We start from the raw sequence: 19384 nt of genomic DNA on the forward strand, positions 1-19384 counted from the left end.
CAAAGTGATTTGTGATTAGCTTAGTTCACATTTTTTGCTGACCGTCTGATTTAACGAGGTTTTGTGGTATTTGAATAGGTGGGCTCCAGCATACAGTGCAGTGAAGAATGAGTGCAGCTCACCTGGTAAAGCCGCTGTGTCATCGAAGGTGGAATGAGGGCATCTGACAGGCCACAAACAAACAGTATGGGCACAGTCACCTTAGGTACCTTGTCGATGGACCGAAACTGCAAAGTAAATGCAAGGTATCTATGATGCTTAGGCCTTAATCAACACCCCGCACATGTATACTACCACAGTCAAAATGAAGAAAAACAGGAGTAGACATGTCCATATGCTTTGTGCCCTGCAAACACCGCAAACTCTGCCACAATTCCTTAAACGGGTCCTGCAACACTTTTCCAAGTACCAATCTAACGACATTATTATAGGCCTTTGCTGCCTCACGAATCGACCACCGTGAAAAATTTTTAGAATCCGTCAGGTACGAGCAAAGGTGGAGATTTGTCGCATGGTGTAATTGCTTTCTCGCTTCTCTCGTCTCGACGAGTGCGCTAAAAGCTAAGCAGGGAGCGATGGCATGGGGGAAAGACGTCACTTGGTCATGACCTTGAGCACTTTTCCTTTTTTTTTTTCTTCCAACGCGCACCTTACTTTCAGTGTGATCGCGTGGGCATGTGGCAGCCTTGTGCGGCTGTCACGGTAACTATGCAGCTAACGATGCTCAAATCAGCCAATGGCTGTGAATCTGGGTACTACTATATGGCGTGGTCATTGGGGTATATGGCATCATTTCTCGAGAGAAGAGGGAACGATTTCTAGCTGACTTCGAGAATTAATTGTAAATTCCAGGCCACGTGCTGCGGTATAATGTTTGGCTCGCGTGTTCTCAGGAGCCTCGACTACAGATCGGTGGCGCTTTCTGACCGTGCAGAAAAGTACCGTATTTACTCGATTGTAACGCGAGAGGTGGCTTTTCATTGCGTGCAGGAAGAAAAAAGAGTAGCTCTGGCATTAGATTGTAACACGAGGGTCGACTTTAGGTAGCAATAATCTGGAAAAAAACTCGCGTTAAATTCGAGTAAATACGGTATTGCCAGGCCCCTTTAAACATATCAGGAATCTAACTTCTCAGGCATAGTGGTGCATAAAATTATGAGAGTTTGTTAAAACGTTGTTGGAAAGCTGTCAGTGTAGCCTGCTAAGTCACTAAGACTGCTACAACTTTCCATCTCCCTCTTTTTCTTGACTCTGCATGCCAGAGATTCTTCTTTACAAGAAAAGAGCAAGCCAAGATCCTTAACGGACTTTTGTTCAGCCTAGCACTGCAGTTCAATGATGCGGACATTCAGCCAAATCCTCTCAAACCATCCTGACAGTCACAGTGATGCGAGCGACTGAACCCATTTTCGCACAGCTTCTGGAGCAGCTGAAACGACCATTTGAAGCCGCCAGTCATGATCAGTCTTTTTGAGAAGTCACCAGTCCGACATTTCCAAACACAAATATGTATTGAAATCTCCAATGGAGCAGTCCTGCCATGTTTAATGAAATCACTTATGAGCGAAATCAATATATACACACATAAGCCCTAAGTCGCAATGCTTAGTTTCTTCAGTTTTGCAACCTCAGGCCACCTATATTTCTCATACTTGTAATTCAATCAAACTGTTACTGCTGCTTTAGTTACAGCACTGGAAGCACAAGCTGCATGAATTTTTGACACATTTCATTACTATCTCAAATAATTCTGATAACGTCCGTGCTTTCAGAACATCTACGCGTTCATAGCTTGTGAGGTACCTGTTGTCATGCTTCATGGACAGAATTGCCAGGCTCCCGGTTTGTTGCTGGTTAATGAAATACACAGTTTAATAATTATTGGTCATTTGTGTTCGAAACCTACCTTTTGCTCTAAATTTGCAGTAATGGAGGGCTTCATGTTTGATTCTGACAAGTTCCTTAGGGCCCCTGAACCACCCAGAGGTCGAAATTTAGTTGTGGTGTGACAGTTGTGCAGAAGTCTACAATGAACACATAGCCGTGAGAATTTTATGAAACAGTGTTGTAATAGTGGAGTTACATGCGTTTCATGATGGAAATGCTGCGATCGCTCATTTCACTCTTTCCTTCGCTACCTTCCACTCGTTGGCTGGTCTCCTCTCCCAAAGCCGCTTTGCCCTCCTCGCCGAGTGCCCCTCCCAATCTTACGTCAAATAACGTCATCGATGACGTGCTCTTCGAAACAGCGGGCACTTCCAGTTGCCGCGACTCCGTGAACTCCGTGCTTCTCCGCTAACCGATGTTGTTGCCCTGACAGCCCGTGCTCTTACGAATCGTGCCGGTATGGACCCTGTGTTGTGCACATGCATTCAAGGGATTGCGAACATGATGGACCCGTTCGGTGACACACGTCGCGTATTTTTGCTTTTCCAGTCGGCACTTTTGCAGCCAAGCACCACACACTGATGCGTGAAAGCCATCGCAAAACACTGTCGGATTCAGTTCGTGCAGCTTATCAGACTGCTAGGCGTGACTGTGCTAGTACGCTAGTGATTTGGCAGTTACGTTGCGGGCTGCAGTTGCCGATTCGCAAAGCACACAAGCAGACAACACAACGAAGAACAGCAAGGAGCGCGGGCAGCTGCTTGCAGACTAACCAGAAGTCATAGGTTCTTGTTCGACCAATAGCAGCATCACCTCTTTACCGAATCACAGATTCAACATGCTGATGTATGTCACTAGGGAGGCCGGAAAGACGTGGAGAGGAGAAGGCATTGTGTCTTGGAATTTGTGGTGCGCCCACGGATTGTAGCGCTGCCACGTGTGGCATCGTTGATTGGGACGGCATTCTGCACACGATGCGCGTGTTTACCTGAATTGTTCGAAAAAATATCAAGAGGTGGTTTAGGGGCCCTTTAACATGAACTTTTGCTGCAGTCGAGAAGCAGAACCGAGACATTGGGATACTGTGACACCGTGCTTTCTCAGTAAAATACCAAAGGCCACTGCAGCAGGTGGAATGTTTGCTAAATATTGACTGTGTATGGTATTAAAATTTAGGAGTCCTGCATGAGCTCTTATGTCAATAAAAACAAATACAGTGCTAAAAATTTCTGTAAAACAAACAAACTAAAACAAAACACTCTGTTCCAAGTATACACATGTACTGCTCACTGTAATAGCACATATTCAAAATGTAGAGCCCCACTTGTAAACAATGCTGAAAGCCTCATCCGCCATCTTGTCTCATACGGGTAAATGAAATCAGTCACTTATCGTAGCATTTTATCTGCTGGCTGCTGGTTTCTTGCTTCCATTTTGTCGTGCCATGCCTCTGTTTCATGCCGTAGTGCAGGTAATGAGTGAGATGTGAAAATGCCGGGAATAAGGTAACACTGCTTTGAGGAAAACACATGCCGCATGTTGACGTGAGCTACGCCATCTAAGTTGATTTCGAATTTTCTGTTCTACAGAGTCCCGAATTGCCCGTGCTGTGTTGTGGGCGGCAAGCCTACTCATTCGTGACTCGTCAAGCTACGGCACTGTGTGCCTCAGCAAGGCAACCGGTGACCAGAATCACTGCAGCACATCAAGACAGTGAGCATCTGGCTCTCACTATCCAATCAATGCCAGGATTCAAGCATTTGCGGCTTTTACATCACGCCCGAATGTGCTACCACCATTTCCTTATTTACGCTTAAAAGTGGCTGTTCACGCAAAAGCCTTACATGCCTCATCAGACGGGAAGTGCGACCATCTTCAGGGAAAATACACATGCTATCGAAAATTCCGTGATGTCATACGAGATGTGACATCATCCTGTCACAGATCGCCAAAATTTGTGACATCATCACATATGACGCTATAAACACATGACATGGAAAGGTTGACCCCGTAAGGGACAGAAGGCTTCTGAGGGTTGGGGAGGGGAAGAATCAACATACAATATATATAAAGCAAAGAATATGGCCTTTGCCTTTGAGTCGTCTTGGGAGAATGCAATAGAGACCTAGAGAGCACGTCAGTTCATCCATATATATACAGTCAAACCTCGTTAATACGTACCCGCTTTAAACGTACTAAACGTACTAACGGTTAAAACGTAGTTGCGACGAATCCCCGACCGAGTCCCATAGAACCCAATGCATTCGCTGACCGCTTAAGCCGTAGTGGTTCGCCCTATGCCTACCGGTTGGTGCGTACCTACGCGTACCGCGATAACTTTTTCTGCCATAAAATTTTGTTGCACCAGTGAAATTCTTGACGCCACAGTGTGCCGCCAAAGGTTTCCCGCCTTTTCGAGACATGCGGTGATCGGTCGATCACCGATTCCGACTTCCGCGCAATTGCGGCGACGCCTTTGCAGGTAAGCATCGGGAAAGAACGAAGGCGAAGCGGTGGCCACAGACAAACGCGCCAGCATGACTTAGCACCGACAACCTTCTCACAATAAGTATCTTCAGCTATCTGCTTGGGCTCGCGTGCAGCGCAGCGCTACTTTAAGCATACTGCACGCTTTTATTTGGCCACAACCTGAACGTGCTGGGCCGCCGATCGCTGCCGTGCAGGGCCATGTTCAAGCGCGCACCGCTTTGTAGAAACGAGGGCAGATCGCTGTTACGGAGTTGAACGCTGCCGGTCGCGGATGCCGTGAAATCTCGCTGCATTGACGCTATCACGCTAAACGCACGCGTACGGTACAGCAAGCATAGCGCTGTTGTAACCATACTGCACGCTTTTATTAGGCGACCACCCAATGAACCTCCCTTCGCTGCCAGGACCGCTACAGCGTCGCGGAGGAAGCACGACATCGCCGCGTTATCTGAACAAGCTACTCGCCGCATCTGTGCAAGGTCTGGAGCGAAGCGGGCACGAAGAACACTCCCACGACTAATGCGCGCGTGCGGTACGGCAAGCGACCCGGCAGTGACGGCGTGAGCCAAGTAGGCGACGCGCTGCACGCAACTACCCAGTAGATGATCGGCTCCACGCAGCCGTTCCGCGTGTCCGTTTTCGTTTAGTAGTAGATCGCGGCACAGACGCATACACATATATCGCGGAATGCAGACACTGTCTGTTCTGTCGCTATGTCGGGCACTGAGTATCCCGGACCCTGTATTAGTTTCGAAATGCTCTTTGGCGTGGGCCGCGTGGCGGCCACCGCGCGCTATCGGGCAGTCGTGCGAGGGTGCCAGGATCTTTTCTCCACTTTGGCAAAAAGAAAGAAAAGGCTTTGCAGTGGGTAGTTTAGGCAATATTTGCTGCGGCACTCATTTTTTCTTTGCTGGCGGCGATGGCGTACGCCAGGAGAGGCAAATTTGTACTTGGTGGTTAATGCGTACTACTGTTTAGTGCGTAGTTATGCCGCGTTCCCGGCAGGTACGTATTAACGAGGTTTCACTGTACTTAATTCTTAGCGTTTGCAGATCATTGGCTTACTGTAGAAGAAAATAATGCAAATGGCCAGTAGCCCACAGCGGTTGGTACCATTGTGGCAGGTGGCAGTGTAGAGTTCAACTATGCGCTGGCGATAGCTGCAGGCTATGCCTGAGGGAGATGCACCGGTTTCCCACCCGGAGCTCGAGCTAAGTGGAGTTGAGGAGAAAAAGCAGTGCAAGAATGAAGGTTGCCGTTAGCGGCTTTGATAAATGGTGCATCAGTTAGCTTAGGCTGTGAATGATTTGATAATGCTGCAGCCGAAACGCTAACGGAATTTAAAAAAACCACTTCAGGGACCCTTTAATGCTATGCCTATAATTTCCAGTTCCAGCGCAAACTGCGTGGTTCTATAACTCCTTCTTGAGTTTCTTTGTTATTCATTAAAGGGACCGACAACTGGCCTGAACCGGTGATTAGGTCCTGGTGGAAATGAAAAGGCCGTGAATTATAGTGACAGATTCCAGAATACTTTTCGCGATCTGAGTAGGATTTATATTTTTAAATCGCATTTAAAAGTAACAAAAACCGGTATGTCGCGCAGCCTAGCGCGAGCGCCATGAACCAGACGTATGCAGTCTTAAGCACTTTGTTGTACGTAGTCTAATGCTTCTACACGCACCAGAACGAGGGCTGAAAATTTGAATATGTATGTTATTGTCAATTCCCGTTTGTTTGTAAGGTAAAAGAAGTAAAGCATGAGATGCGGCGCTGCTTTCGTGGCTTCCAGCGAAACGGAGGCTGCGGCGCATGCGCGCAGGCGTCCGGCGGAGTTTCCTGCGTAGCTCGACTCTCGTCTGCTCTCGTCGTATCGGACTTTTGAAGAGTAGCACACGAGTTTGCGTTGCTGCGCGCAAAATGCCATCGACTTACTGTTCTGTGGAGGATTGCTACCACTTCGTGAACAGCACTGCTGGTGTATCCTACCACTTGTTTCGTTTTCGAAGGCTTAGCTTGGCTTGACTAAAATGTGATAAAGCGACCTGTCTACGGCCAAAGTACTTCTATAAGAAGCTCCAGAAAAACGCTATAACTATTGTAAAATAATTTAATAGGCTAGAAAGCAGTAGTCGCGGCACCGCAGGCTTTACAAACGTAACATTGCCTTTTCATACTTAGGGCATAACTTGTCACCACTGCTGGTGTATAATCACTATCGCGCTCACCTCTCACTGTTTGCAGCATATGATATTAAGACTGCATAATTGCTGCAGATCAAAAAACTCTGATTACAAATGGTTTACGGCGTTCTCCGCGTTACCACTCCGTGATTAGAAGCTCTGACCGGTAAGCTTCCCATTGCACTCAAGAAAATGGGTACCACAAAAGTTGGTTGTCGGTCCCTTTAAGTTTCTCAGTACTAATGACAATATGCAATTATTGTACGCTTCTTACTTTAGGGACAGTGGTAAATTGCTGGTTGTGAATTGAGAAATTGAGGTACCTCGTTTTATATTTCTCAGGTGTACGTGAAGTAGAAGCACGAACCATCATTACAGTGTCACATATATGCCATCCGCACCCTCGCTTTCATTGACGATTTTATTTGCCCCCTTTCCAAGCACAGCAACCCCAAAGAGTTTTGTTGATTGCTTAGCAAACCGCAACTTTTATCGACCATGAACACTACCAACGAGGCAGCTAGTGCTCGTTAGGCCTAGCCTGCAAGTTGGCACGCTGTCACTGTAAGCCTCTCCAGAACAACATGGAGATCGGGCATCAAATAAATTGTGCGCACACACTTAATGAAGGGCAGTGCGCAGAAAACAAGGTTTGGGTTTTCTGCTGGCAAAAGCCTGCCAAGCTTGTAAAACCACACAGTACTAGCAGCAAAGGCGAAAGCTCACTTATTGGGGGGATTATATGGCAACTGCATCGTAAGTGGTCGTTTATCTCGGGGGAGGGGCTGCCACAATAAGTGGTATGCATATTATACACGTGGAGTGGGAGAGTAAACGGGAATCGGAAATGACTGCATTGTCACAATCCCTATTGACACAATCCCTATCAGCGAGGATAAAGACACTGCTGCTTGTTTTGAGATATTACAGAGCTCACTATCCTTGATCCCAAAGTTGAAAGAAGCTATTCTGTATTCTCTGAATAATAGTACAAATTCCAAGAGAAAGCAATTTGAACAGGTTCTTTTACTGGAAGCAACAATAATTTCAGTGAGTGCACTGCTGCAACAAATTTCCAATAGCTGACCAATTTTTTAGAGCTGCTTGCAGTTAAATGTCACACCACTACAAGCACTACTAAATTATGTGGATCCTCAGTCATAAAAGACTACTGCTGAACCAATGCATAAAGGCAACCGAAATTCACGACACCGTGCCGGGTCTTGCTCAATTCTCCAGACATGCACTTACAATGTCGCAGAACAGAAAACATGGTAACCACTGGCGTAGTCAGGGGGGGGGAGAGTTCAACTCCCCGCCCCTTGTAACTTATTTAAATTTTGCATGTGTATTATACACAAGCACACATACAAGTGCACGCACACATACATAAAGCATAATTACTGTGCTCACTTTTTGTTGATGCTTTTGCTGATGATGATGATTAAGTATAACTGAGTGCTTTGTAACGAAAGGGCCTTTAAAACACTGCCTTGTTGCGCAATTCACATGTTTTGACGCCTGGCGCGATTCTACGCTTATGCCACGCAATACTATTACATGCATTAAAGGGACACTAAAGGCAAATAACAATTTATGTCGGAGTGAAAGGCCAACATGTGAGAACGTCCAAAATGTCAATAGTATCAACAGCAGTGCTCTAGTAATCGAGAAATCAAGGTAATTGTAGGACACGATATGCGCCACGAGTGGGACATTTTGGAAATGATCCCGATGACGTCAGAGTCCCGAGCACAATTAACCGCTAGTAATGAAACTAGTTGCGATGAAAAAATAACCTTCCATGCATCACAAGACAAAATGCTGCTTGTTCGTTTCTGTTTCATTGACAGAAAAAAGAACCTCTTGGCGTTACCGTGGGGAACGGCACGAGTGGTTCAAAAGTTCAGTTTTCGCCAGGCTGCACTTCGCTCACGCGGTCGCGTCTCAGTGGTAGTTTCAGTGTTGCGTACTGCTGCATGTGTTTGGCTCTCGCTATTTTTGCACTGATGATACTCCACTTCTGCTGCTTTAGAAAAAAATGTAGTGCTGCAAAGCTAAGGACAAGAAAAAACATGGACTACACAGATGAGGCGCCTCGGTTGGTGTAGTCCACGCTTCTTCTTGTCCTCAACTTTGCAGCGCTACCTTTTTTTCCTACAGTATGTTCCAACTAGCCCCCACACAAGCTCTTCTGCTGCTTGCCAAGCTAACCTCTGTTACAGTGAACTATAACACAGTTTCGAAGTGGCCCGTGGCTGCGTCTTGGCAAGGTTGATGGCTGCTGTTGCGCAAGAAACTGTAGCTTCAGCGGCCGGGCAGTAAAGGCGGGCAACGTTGCGCACGGCAACTACTACATCAGAAGGCCCGTTTAGGCGGGTGATTTGAAGGGCACTAATGCCCTGCGGACCACTAAAACGTGATTTTCTTTCAAAATAAGCATTTCTTTGGCATGAAACAAGCACTACGAGGTTTCTGGAACGCTATTTCAACAATCAACGTGGACTTAACATTTGCCTTTAGTGTCCCTTTAAGGAGACTCCTTCCACTGCATGACATTCATATAGTGTTGTCTTACGAAGCAGTTTCAAGCAATGGTGTGGCTGTGTGGTAGAACATTTGCTTGCCACGCAGACGGCTTGGGTTCAATTCTCACTCGAACCAAAGATTTTTACTATTACTTTATTTCTATCTTTCACGATTTTTTCGCTCAAAACCAATGATGCCGATTTTTCGCTCACAACCAACGACACTAACGCAAAACCGACATTGAAATTTCTGCAAAACGAGCTCTTTTACGCTATCGTGTTAATAATAATCAGCAAGAGACACTTAGCACATTCTTTATGTGTTAAGTTCCCGTTGGCAATGGTTTGATAGGCATGCGGCCAGCAAGACAATGTGCTGCAGATTTTTAATTCAGCCTGTTCACGAACGAGCTATAAAAATCAACAGAGTGTCGTTTTTCTGGCCCAGGGGAGACACAGTGAGTAGACCCATTATGATGGCCACCCACCTGGTTCTTGTAGCAGAAGTCTGGCAGCCATCGCAGCAGGCGCCAGCCAAAGAGCACGCGTGCCATCTCCGGGATGGAGGAGAAGGTGTTCTCCACGATGACCCCGAGCAGGTGCTGGGCCTGTTCAGGCCGGGAGGCCAAGTCCAATGCCACGGCTCCCCCCAGCGACCGACCAAACACGAGCAGCCGGGTCTGATCCAGACCGGGGTGCGACAGCAGGTACTCCAGGCCCGCCTGTGCGTCCAGGTACAGCCCTGCAAAAGCTCTTAGCTCTGGTTTTGCCCACTCTTTCTCGAGAAAAAAAAAATGGCACCAGATAAAAGAACTACAGAGAAAGACATAAAATTTCATTTAAAAAAAGCGAGAAGTTATCGAACTGTTAAAGAGAACAAACCTTAACGGGACCCTGAAATAGTCTTGATGATTTTATATAAAAAAACTAGGCTAGTGTGAATGTTCAAATGAATATTACAGTACTCGGATTCGTTTTGATTCGAACGTAAATTATAGGAAATTTTTTCGAAATGAACGAAGACGTGTATCTTGTCCGCGTGTAACCCCCCTGTAAAGGTGGTTTTACTGCAGTGGAGGGGTGCTATACTGTGAATACACCTTCCAAGGGAAAATCCGCACTGCCGTAAAGCCCCACTTCAAGGTTAAATGAACATATTATCGTCACATTGCTATTGTAATGAGCGCACAACAGTTTACGTCGTAAAGCATTGCCAACACTTTGTCCCCACCACAGAGAATAAGATGAAGTGAAGGTTCCATTTACAATTGATTTCTTGCTGCCAATGCAAAGTGCAAGCTGCAAGAGCAAACTCACACAAAGTGGGCACACAGATTACATTGCAAAATCAAGCGGAAGTGGCTGTCCCATGGATTTCCAGGCAACAAGCAATATATATGAGCTGGCCAGGGTACGGTAATGCGGCAGGAAATGGATCACCCTCCACGAAGGCAAAAACAAGTCGCTAGATGCCGTTGCTTATTGCTAGAAAATCATGCGCATGTGAATGCACCTTTAATCAATAACCATCCTAATGGTAATCCTACCAATTAATTCTACTTTGCTGCATCGTGTTCCTGTGTACTGCAGCATAGGTTCTGCCTGCCAAGTTGGCATGAAAGAAGAATTGTTATACAAATAGATACTGGAAAATGTGTGTAGTATCCAATGAAAGTCATTCTCTTTAAAGTGGTGAAGGAAGTGCAACTGATACCAATTGTAAAAGTATGTGGGTTCCTGGTGGGTACCGGGATTCAATCCCAGCACAAACTGCACATGCAGCAGTTTCCCCACCTTCTGGCTGCCTCTGTGGTAGGAAAGTGCTTGCAGTCCAGCAACCAATTTACTCCTAAAAGCCGTTTAAGGCTTGCTCATGACTCCGATACACTAAACAATCAAAGGCATACAAATCTACTGCCACAAACTATCTTGCCAGCACCGTATAGCTAATCACCAGTCGCAGAAATAAACTGTACTGTGTACACGGGAAACGCAGACATTCCTTTGGTCGTTAATTGTACACAGAGCAGGCACAGATGTCCTTGCATGCCTTTCTTTCTGCTCCAAGTAGACGTGGCCATTCGGCAGCACTGACCTTCCTCACTGGGCGTTCCCTCACTGCGGCCGTAGCCCCGATACTCGAGCAGGAGAATGTTGCATCCACAGCGGTGGAAGAGGCCACCCACATTGGGGAGCCTGCAACAACGTTCGGACACTTATAGCTCTGTAAAAAAGAGTATAGCTCTGTAAAAAAAAAAGAAACTGGAAGAACAGAAACATACGAGTGCTGTGCTTGTAACCAAGAGTTTTATTTCGTGCAAGCTTGCACTATCATTTCATATATCTGCATCTGATCCAATACTATGCTACTCAGTCGTAACTTTGATTTGAATTTGTGCATTGAGACGCTTTCGAATTTGAAGTAGTGATACCACACAAAAATAACTGTTAAAACACACGCAATAACCCGCTGCATTTTCAGTGAACAAGTCGGCTATTATTAGCACTTACCAAAGACAATGGCAAAGAACTCCTGTACTAAGTAAATTTTCAGTACTTGTTGCTAATCAGCAACGTGGCCCGATATCACATGCATGAGCTAGACTACAGTGCCAGCAGAGTCATTAAAAAAAACGCCAGGCCTGCGCTGAAACCGCAGCACAGTCACAGCGAAAGCTGGAAGAGCGGCGTTTCTAGAGCCCGTTAAGCTCTCTTGGGGCTACAATACAAGTACACTAGAAAGGTACCCACTACGCCATAAATCACAATTTTTGTGTAGTTGGGAAGCACCTACTAAGCCATTATTCGTCATTCTGCGGAGAAGCAAGGCACCAGCTACACGTCTGCAAGGCACTATGTGCACTTTGTTGACGCGACGACTGATGACGATGAAGAATTATGGCTCAGCCCTTTGTAATGGGTTGGAAGCTTTAAACGGCCCACCAGTTATGTAATTTGCATTGGGTGACGCCCGGTCGCTATTTCCCTCTCCCGTCATGCTGTATAACATACGTTGACGTGGGAGAGAGACGGGGGGGGGGGGGGGGGGGGGGTGTCGAAGAACTTTACTGAGACCCCGAGGAAATGGATCATGCGCTTATGGGCTTCCTTGGCAACCAATACAAGTGCACTTGCGAGGAACCCACTACGCTATAAATCATTGTAATTTTACTGAGACCCCGAGGAAGTGGATCATGCGCTTATAGGCTTCCTTGGCAACCAATACAAGTTCACTTGCGAGGAACCCACTACGCTATAAATCATTGTAATTTTTGAGAAGTAGGGCAGCAGGCACTGTGCCATTTTTCGTCATTCTACGGAGAGCGTTGGTACCTGCTAAACGCATGTAAGGCATTATGCGCACTTTGTTGATGCTGTGCCTGATGACGATGAAGAATTATGGCAGATCCCTTTGTAATGGGTTGGAAGCATTCAACAACCTTCTCGTTGCGCAATTCGCATTGTGTGACGCCTGGTTACAGAATTCGCGTTGTGCGACGCTTGGTGCTTATTTTACTCTTCTACCACGCTATATTGCATCTGCTAATGTGGTTCTTTCCCGACATGAAGCCTGTATAGGACCTTTTAGCAAAGCAGTTTCAAGCACCGGCATGGCTCAGAGGTTGAATACTGGGCTCCCACGCAGAGGACCCAGGTTCGAACCTCGTTCCATCCTGGAATTTTTTCTTATTTCGTTTTTTTTCTTATTTCGAGCGATACTGGTTACGGACACCGGCGGCGGCGGCGGACAACTACGGCACCAAAAACGGCCGGTGAAATGATCTCATAACAACTTTCGCTGTAAAAAATACAGTACAGGCAAGTGACTCAAAACCTGGTGATTAACTTGCTCTCGAGTAGTTTTGGCTCAAGGTGTGACACGAACCTTAGAGAAAGAGCCCACTGTTTAGGTGGTTCATAGGCTGGTGAAAGATGTTGCCATGTTACAGTTATACGCTCAACTTTTAAAATAAAGAAACATGTTCATGCACATCAATGAAGACGGAGAAGCCATAAAGTCTCAGCATCGGAGGACTGCTGTCAAAGCAACAAGAACTGTATGCAAAAAGTTATGTGACTTTGTGAAATCTTTGCCCAGTAAAACTCTTTTTCACCTTCTTTAGAGGAGAAGCTCACTGGAAATCACAAAAATTATGCTTGTGTGATGCTTGTATAGGTGTTTCGCGAAACTCCCGCTTAGTGTGTATATACACGACGGACGGCTCGGCGGAAATCTCTTCCACAGACAATGGTTCTGCCAACCGTCCAGCTGCAAAGCGCACCCAGACGGTGGACGAAGTGAGTAGACGAACAAGGTGGAGAAAAAAAGCATGGCGGCACCGTCTGAAGCGAAAGCTGCCCGCTACAATTTTTAAGCTCCTCGTCATGCACTGCGTGGCCTGTTAATCCCAAACTGGTGCTTGTATTTGCTTTATGTTTCTGTCCGAAAGCATCGACGGCAAAGCATTCAGGACGATTTGGCACCGTTTCCGAGAGCCATACTCGCTTTCTCAGAGCTGTAGGCTTAGCGAGTGCCTCTATTGGCGGAACATGGCTTTGGAGATTTGCTGTAGCTCGGGTGCCAGCAAGTCTAAGAGGCCGTAGCGTACGATTCTTTGCTCGTTTCTTCTTTTTCTAGATGGCACAGAGGGTATAGGAGTTTTTTTATGTTTCTGTCTCTGTCGTACATACATAGTTTGTTTTTGGTTGAAGATGACACTTGAAAGAAAACGACGATTAGTAGCTGCAATGGTTGTTGTATTGTCGGACTTTGATGATGAAAAGCACTTGTTTTCTGCAAAAATATCTTGTGGGCAAAAGACTATATCGCTCAACAAGATGCAGAAGAACAAAAGTTGCGTCGTTGCATAAGTTCATAGTTGCAGCTGAGCGAACTTCCCATGCAGAAAACGCCAACAAAACGAGAGAAAAAAAAGGAAAAAAAGGTAGCGCCCATTGCCAGACCGTTACGACTTTGTCAGTTAAGGCTGTGTTCCAATTCTGGACAGCATCGTAGACAGTCTACGCTGACAGCTTAGAAGACAGCATCGAGGTCATGTTGTCCGACAAATGGAACGCGTCTAGAAGACGTCTACGCGACGTGATGCCACCTAGCGCCGAGAAGAGAAAGCTAAGAAAAACAAACGTAAATGTTCTTTCTTTAGCCTCTTTCGTGTTCAAACCTATGAAAAAATTAACGTAGCTTACATTGAGCGCCTGGAAAAGCGCTTACTGGTGTACAGACGACCATACCGGCGTGGTCCGAGCTACGCGAGCATTGCGCTGAGCCGCCATCTTGTTTGGACAGCAAAGTAGCCTGCATCGTTTTTGTCTTTCTCGAAGCTGTCTATTTTGCCGGCTACGTGAGAATTGGAATGGGACTTAAGATGGCCGCTGTCCACTTAACTGTCTATTTGGCCGTCTACGGTGAGTATTGGAACACACCCTAAATCCACAAAACAAGCGAAACAAAAAGCTGTGCTTGTTGCCAGACCTATAATGGCACTCTCGGCTAAATCTGCTGTTTTAGACCGCCGAAATCCGGATGCGAAAATTAGCCTGGCATTTTCCATCTGTGAGGTCCGCGGACACGGGACAGATGGCACAAATCCGTGACATGGGGTCATGTTATACGCCGTCCGCCGTGGAAAAGACGAAATTAGTCCATCGTGTGGATACACGGCGGACTAAATCTTCATTTCGAGGTCATCATATAATGAACTGTTCTGACTGCCATCATACAAAACAAAACATCTAAATCAAAGAATTAAACCACAAAGAACGATGTAAGAACCTCCTTCAGATAACACAACCCCTTAACTGAACATTCCAAAAATGCGTACCATAAAATTGCCTTCCAAGAAGAATGAAATTCTTGTGAGAGAGAGAATAACCAACAATGTAGCCTGTTACTGGAGTCATGGTTATCAAAAAACAAGTACACACAAAAAGAATTTAAACATTCCTAAGAAAACATGCCCTTGGTTTATATTCCCTTCTTAAGCACAATTGGAAAAAAGTGAGAGAAAGCACCTGTGGAAGAAATTGTAGACCCTCTATGACCACTGTCACTAAGCCTGAGAGCTTCACGTCACCAAAGAAATACTCGACATCTCCTCCTCGCTACGAGATAAGTATAGAAGTTGCACGTTGGCATCTGTCATTTATCCCTGGATAAAGGAACTGAATTGGTTCCAAAATGCCAGGCAAATAAACCTATTCTTTGGTTGGAGCCATTTGAAAGTCTTAATTTGAGAGCTTCTTCAATCCACTTCATCTATAATTGTTGGGGTTTAACGTCCCAAAACCACCACATGATTATGAGAGATGCCGTAGTAGAGAGCTCCGGAAATTTCAACCACCTGGTGTTCTTTAACGTGCACCTAAATCAAAGTACGCAGGCCTCAAGCATTTTCGCCTGCATCGAAAATGCGGCCGTCTGCGGCTGCGATTCGATGCCACGACCTGCGGATCAGCAGTCGAGCAATCCATTTCATCTGCCCTCTTGAAGTGATATAGAATAACTCGGAACATTTTATATTACCTTACTATGAATCACACTAGCAGTATCACATTGATTAAAGGTGCCCTTTCCTTGCAGTCACTGTCATCATGTTGCAAAGCATCTTGTCTTACCCTTTTTTGCAAGATATATCATCATCCAGTTTTCAAAGCCGAGCTTATCTTATCACTCAGCCCTCCAGTACAGCTGCACTGAAGCTCTTTTGCAATGTTTGATTTCACTTTCCGTCATGCTTATCATGCTGGGAGCAGAGAGGCAGACTGCAGAGATAATGGCAGTGTGTGAATCGTGTCCAAACAAGAGATGAAGGGTAAAAAAAAGACGAACAAACATTGAACACAGAATAAGGTGGCTCCAAGAGTCAGTAACAATTTTCTTCCATTTGCTACATTGTAATAGGCAGATAGTTATTTGAAAATACAATGGACTCTCAGTAAAAAGACATCTCTTAAAGGGAACTGCTGCTTAATGGAACAAGTGCTTCTGACAAGGTTGGTTTAGTACTTGTGTTCTGCACCCTTGTTAATCTCTCAGTAAACGTAACTCCTGTTAAATGGAACATATCTCCCTGGTCCTTTCAGGTTCTGTTTAATGAGTCTACTGCAATACCACACAGTGCGCACTCATTAGTGAAACAACTTTCAGCCAGTGTGTAGTCACATTTTGCCAAGCCAGGTGGTGCTGCTTGTCATTAACGCTTGCCCAGTTTTTTTCTTTATTGTGGATTGCTTAAGTCCCTGCATCAAAAGACGGTCATCCGCAAGTGGAGTTTGGGGAGAATTAGGTCGAACATTCGCCCTTTCCTGCGATACAGGAAGGGCCCAAGGCAAGAGACATTAAGTGTCTCTTGCCAAGTAAGCGCCACTGAGCAACCGACCTGTGTCCAATGTTTCCTGCATTGCCGTGCAAATAGAGCAGCGTGGGTGCCTGGCTGAACAGCTCGGGCGGCTGCTTGATGAGCCAGGCGTGCAGCGTGACCCCGTCGTGCGTCTTGAGCTGCAGGCTCTCGGCCGGCAATCCCAGCATGCTCGGAGAGGGCACATAGAGCCGGGAATGGGCCGGCTGCTCCGGGTGGTACAGCAGCCAATCGCCCACCTGGTACACCAGCCCTGCCAATCAGATGCACACATCTTCATTTCCTATTGAAGCTGGTCTTGACATGTTGGATCTAGTTGAATTATCGGAATATCGTGACGGAGCAAGGATTGCTCATGTTGTGAAGTTATGTAGGGTAACAGTGCTTACACACAAACTACAGACACAGCTGTACCGTCTCTTCCTTTTGGCTGTGCCCATAGGTCGGCAAACTCACTCATGAGTCGACTCACTGAGACTCACTCATGAGTCGGCTCACTGAGACTCAGACTAAGATTGAGCTGCGAGTCCGAGTGAGTAATATTTTCTTGAATCTGTGTCCGAGTGAGTCCAGATGAGGAAAATTTTTGTGCGTCTGAGTCCGAGTAAGCCCTGTGGGCAAAATATATTTCATGAGTGAGTCTGAGTGAGCTCCACATATTTTTGCCGATCTATGGTCCTATCTACTCAACTTCAGCATTACTATCAGCCTTATGACGACTCAGGTTTATACTCCCATAGACTTGCACATACTTTAAAGCACTAGCGTTCATATGCCACCTATTCGTTGATGAGAGGCATGAGTTACGAAGGGGGGCGGGGTGAGGGGGGTTTGACCTCTCTCCGGGCATATCTTTCGCGGGAAGTTCTTGATAAAAATATCTCGTGTGAGTCATCTCTTTCAATAAAAATGTCCTTACTGGGTTGTAACCAGTGACAACCCGTAATTGAAGGTACGAGATAAAAAACGCACCAAGTAGAGCACCAGTGATATGATAGCGATGCTAAAGAGCCTTGACACTATGGTCGAAAAAGTTGATTATATGCTAATGGACTCGTAAGTCGACAAACTCAGACTCAGATTGAGCCGCGAGTCCGAGTCGGAATGAGTCCGAGTGAGCAATATTTCGTTGATGAGCCCTAGTGAGTCCGGTTGAGAAAAAATTCAGCGAGTCTGAGTGAGTCCGAATGAGGAATATTTTGGTTAATCTGAGTGCGAGTGAGCCCTAAAGGCAAAATATATTTCGTGAGTGAGTGAGTCTGAGTGAGCTGCACACTTTTTGCCGACCTGTGCCTGCATGTAGCAGTTTGAAAGAATAGAACCAGCCAGTGTACCAGGACGCCAATATGCACCCATGTACTTAGCAATGTCATGCAGAAACAATACAAATTAGCTAATGTCTAGGCTAACATCTACAGCAAATTATCAAAATTTGTATCTTTGTATCTCTCTCAATGTAGGGGCCATGACCTTTTTTCTAGCTACTGCAGCTGCTTTCAGTACAGAAAAGCAGAAGTTTGAGGAGGGCATTTCTGGCAGGCATAATTGGAATCGAATCTATCATTGAAGCTGCTTTGACGATTGCCAGTACTTTTTTTCCAGGGTTTAAAGGGCTTGAGCCTTTGTTCAGAGCAAAAATTAAAACGGGGAGGTATGAAGTCGAACACAACCCCATGTTCATCATAGCAGATAAATGGGTTTAGTGACAAAACAGTCCATAACGACCAGGAATTGGATAATGTTTCAGGGTACGAAACAGGAGTAATTAGTATTGCAGGGAGGGTACTTCAATGAGGGCATAAAATAGGCGAACCATGCTGCAACTGTTGATGCCACAGCTGCATACTGCGGAAAGATGTCTTGGCTTCAAGCATATATTCGTGACACGGTGATATCGAGGAGAAAAATTTCTTGTTAAGCAGGAAGGAAAGCCGAGGGGCCCGATTTTTGTTACTGCTTAGACTCAGCTGCGCACCGAATTACAGCTGCTCCAACGTTACTTCCAGGACCCTTCATTAATGAAAAAAGTGGTCGAATGCAAATGCAAGCAAATTTCGATGTTGATAACTGAACTCAGAAAAAAAACTCGAACATGCCTGGTAAATATTTTGGCAGTAAAGTACTGTTCAAAATATTTTTTTTTTCTCAACCATACACATCTACAGTTAAATTCCTTTTTATCTGAAAATTTATTTCTCTTGCTTCACCGAGATGTCTACTGACTATAACCTTCTTGCCTGGTTCATTATTCAACATAAACAAAGTTTGTCATTGGTAATACACACCTAATATGGATGGCACAATGTCATCAGGCTGTCTAGCTAATAAAGTTGTGCAAAGATTTGTTATTCTCATTCTTTCTCCATATCTATCTTCTCCTGTATAGCAGTTTAAGAATAGTTGATAGCCATTTGAATCTTCCTTATCTATGTTCCGTTCGTGTTCCGATTAATTTCTTCTCCATCGGACACGTACTGTGCTGCCCTCTACAGATGCAAGTAGCAGCTTATACAGGGAATTCAAGGAGCATAGGACAACCCTTAATGGCCTCAAGATTTGTTCAATTTCACTCTCCATACCTTGGAGTCATTAATGTATTCAGGCCTTGCAGATGTATTGTCAACCGCAAAAGTTTGCAGGATCTTCAGCGCGTGGTGGAGCGGTAGAAAACTGCATTGCTGCGCCATCTACCATCCCATTGTGTGGTGTTGAGACTATTGGCCACGGCCTCTGCGATTAGGTCCTGCGACGCGCCATTGCCGGAGCTAATTGCGGAGGCCATGGCCGACAGCCTCAACACCACACCGTGCGATAGTAGGTGCCGCAGCAATGTAGTTTTCCGCCGCTCCACCATGAGCTGAAGATCCCGCAAACATTTGCAGCCGACAGTACAACACTATAAAGCAGAATTTCAACA

The 19384-nt window shown here is 45.7% G+C and overlaps 1 protein-coding gene across 1 annotated transcript in view; it reads right to left on the reverse strand.

The window, feature by feature from the left end:
• The window catches only part of LOC119395666 (protein ABHD13), a 48177-nt gene that overhangs the window by 26306 nt on the left and 2487 nt on the right, over window positions 1–19384 (reverse strand). Inside the window, exons 2-5 of the mRNA XM_037662656.2 lie at window positions 16489–16720; window positions 11184–11284; window positions 9577–9830; window positions 123–227 (exon numbers count right to left, since the gene is read on the reverse strand). Of these exons, the coding sequence (XP_037518584.1) occupies window positions 123–227; window positions 9577–9830; window positions 11184–11284; window positions 16489–16720 (692 nt within the window). The remainder of the gene's footprint in view (window positions 1–122; window positions 228–9576; window positions 9831–11183; window positions 11285–16488; window positions 16721–19384) is intronic.

This window comes from Rhipicephalus sanguineus, chromosome 6, assembly GCF_013339695.2.
Source record: "Rhipicephalus sanguineus isolate Rsan-2018 chromosome 6, BIME_Rsan_1.4, whole genome shotgun sequence".
Lineage (NCBI taxonomy): Eukaryota > Metazoa > Arthropoda > Arachnida > Ixodida > Ixodidae > Rhipicephalus > Rhipicephalus sanguineus.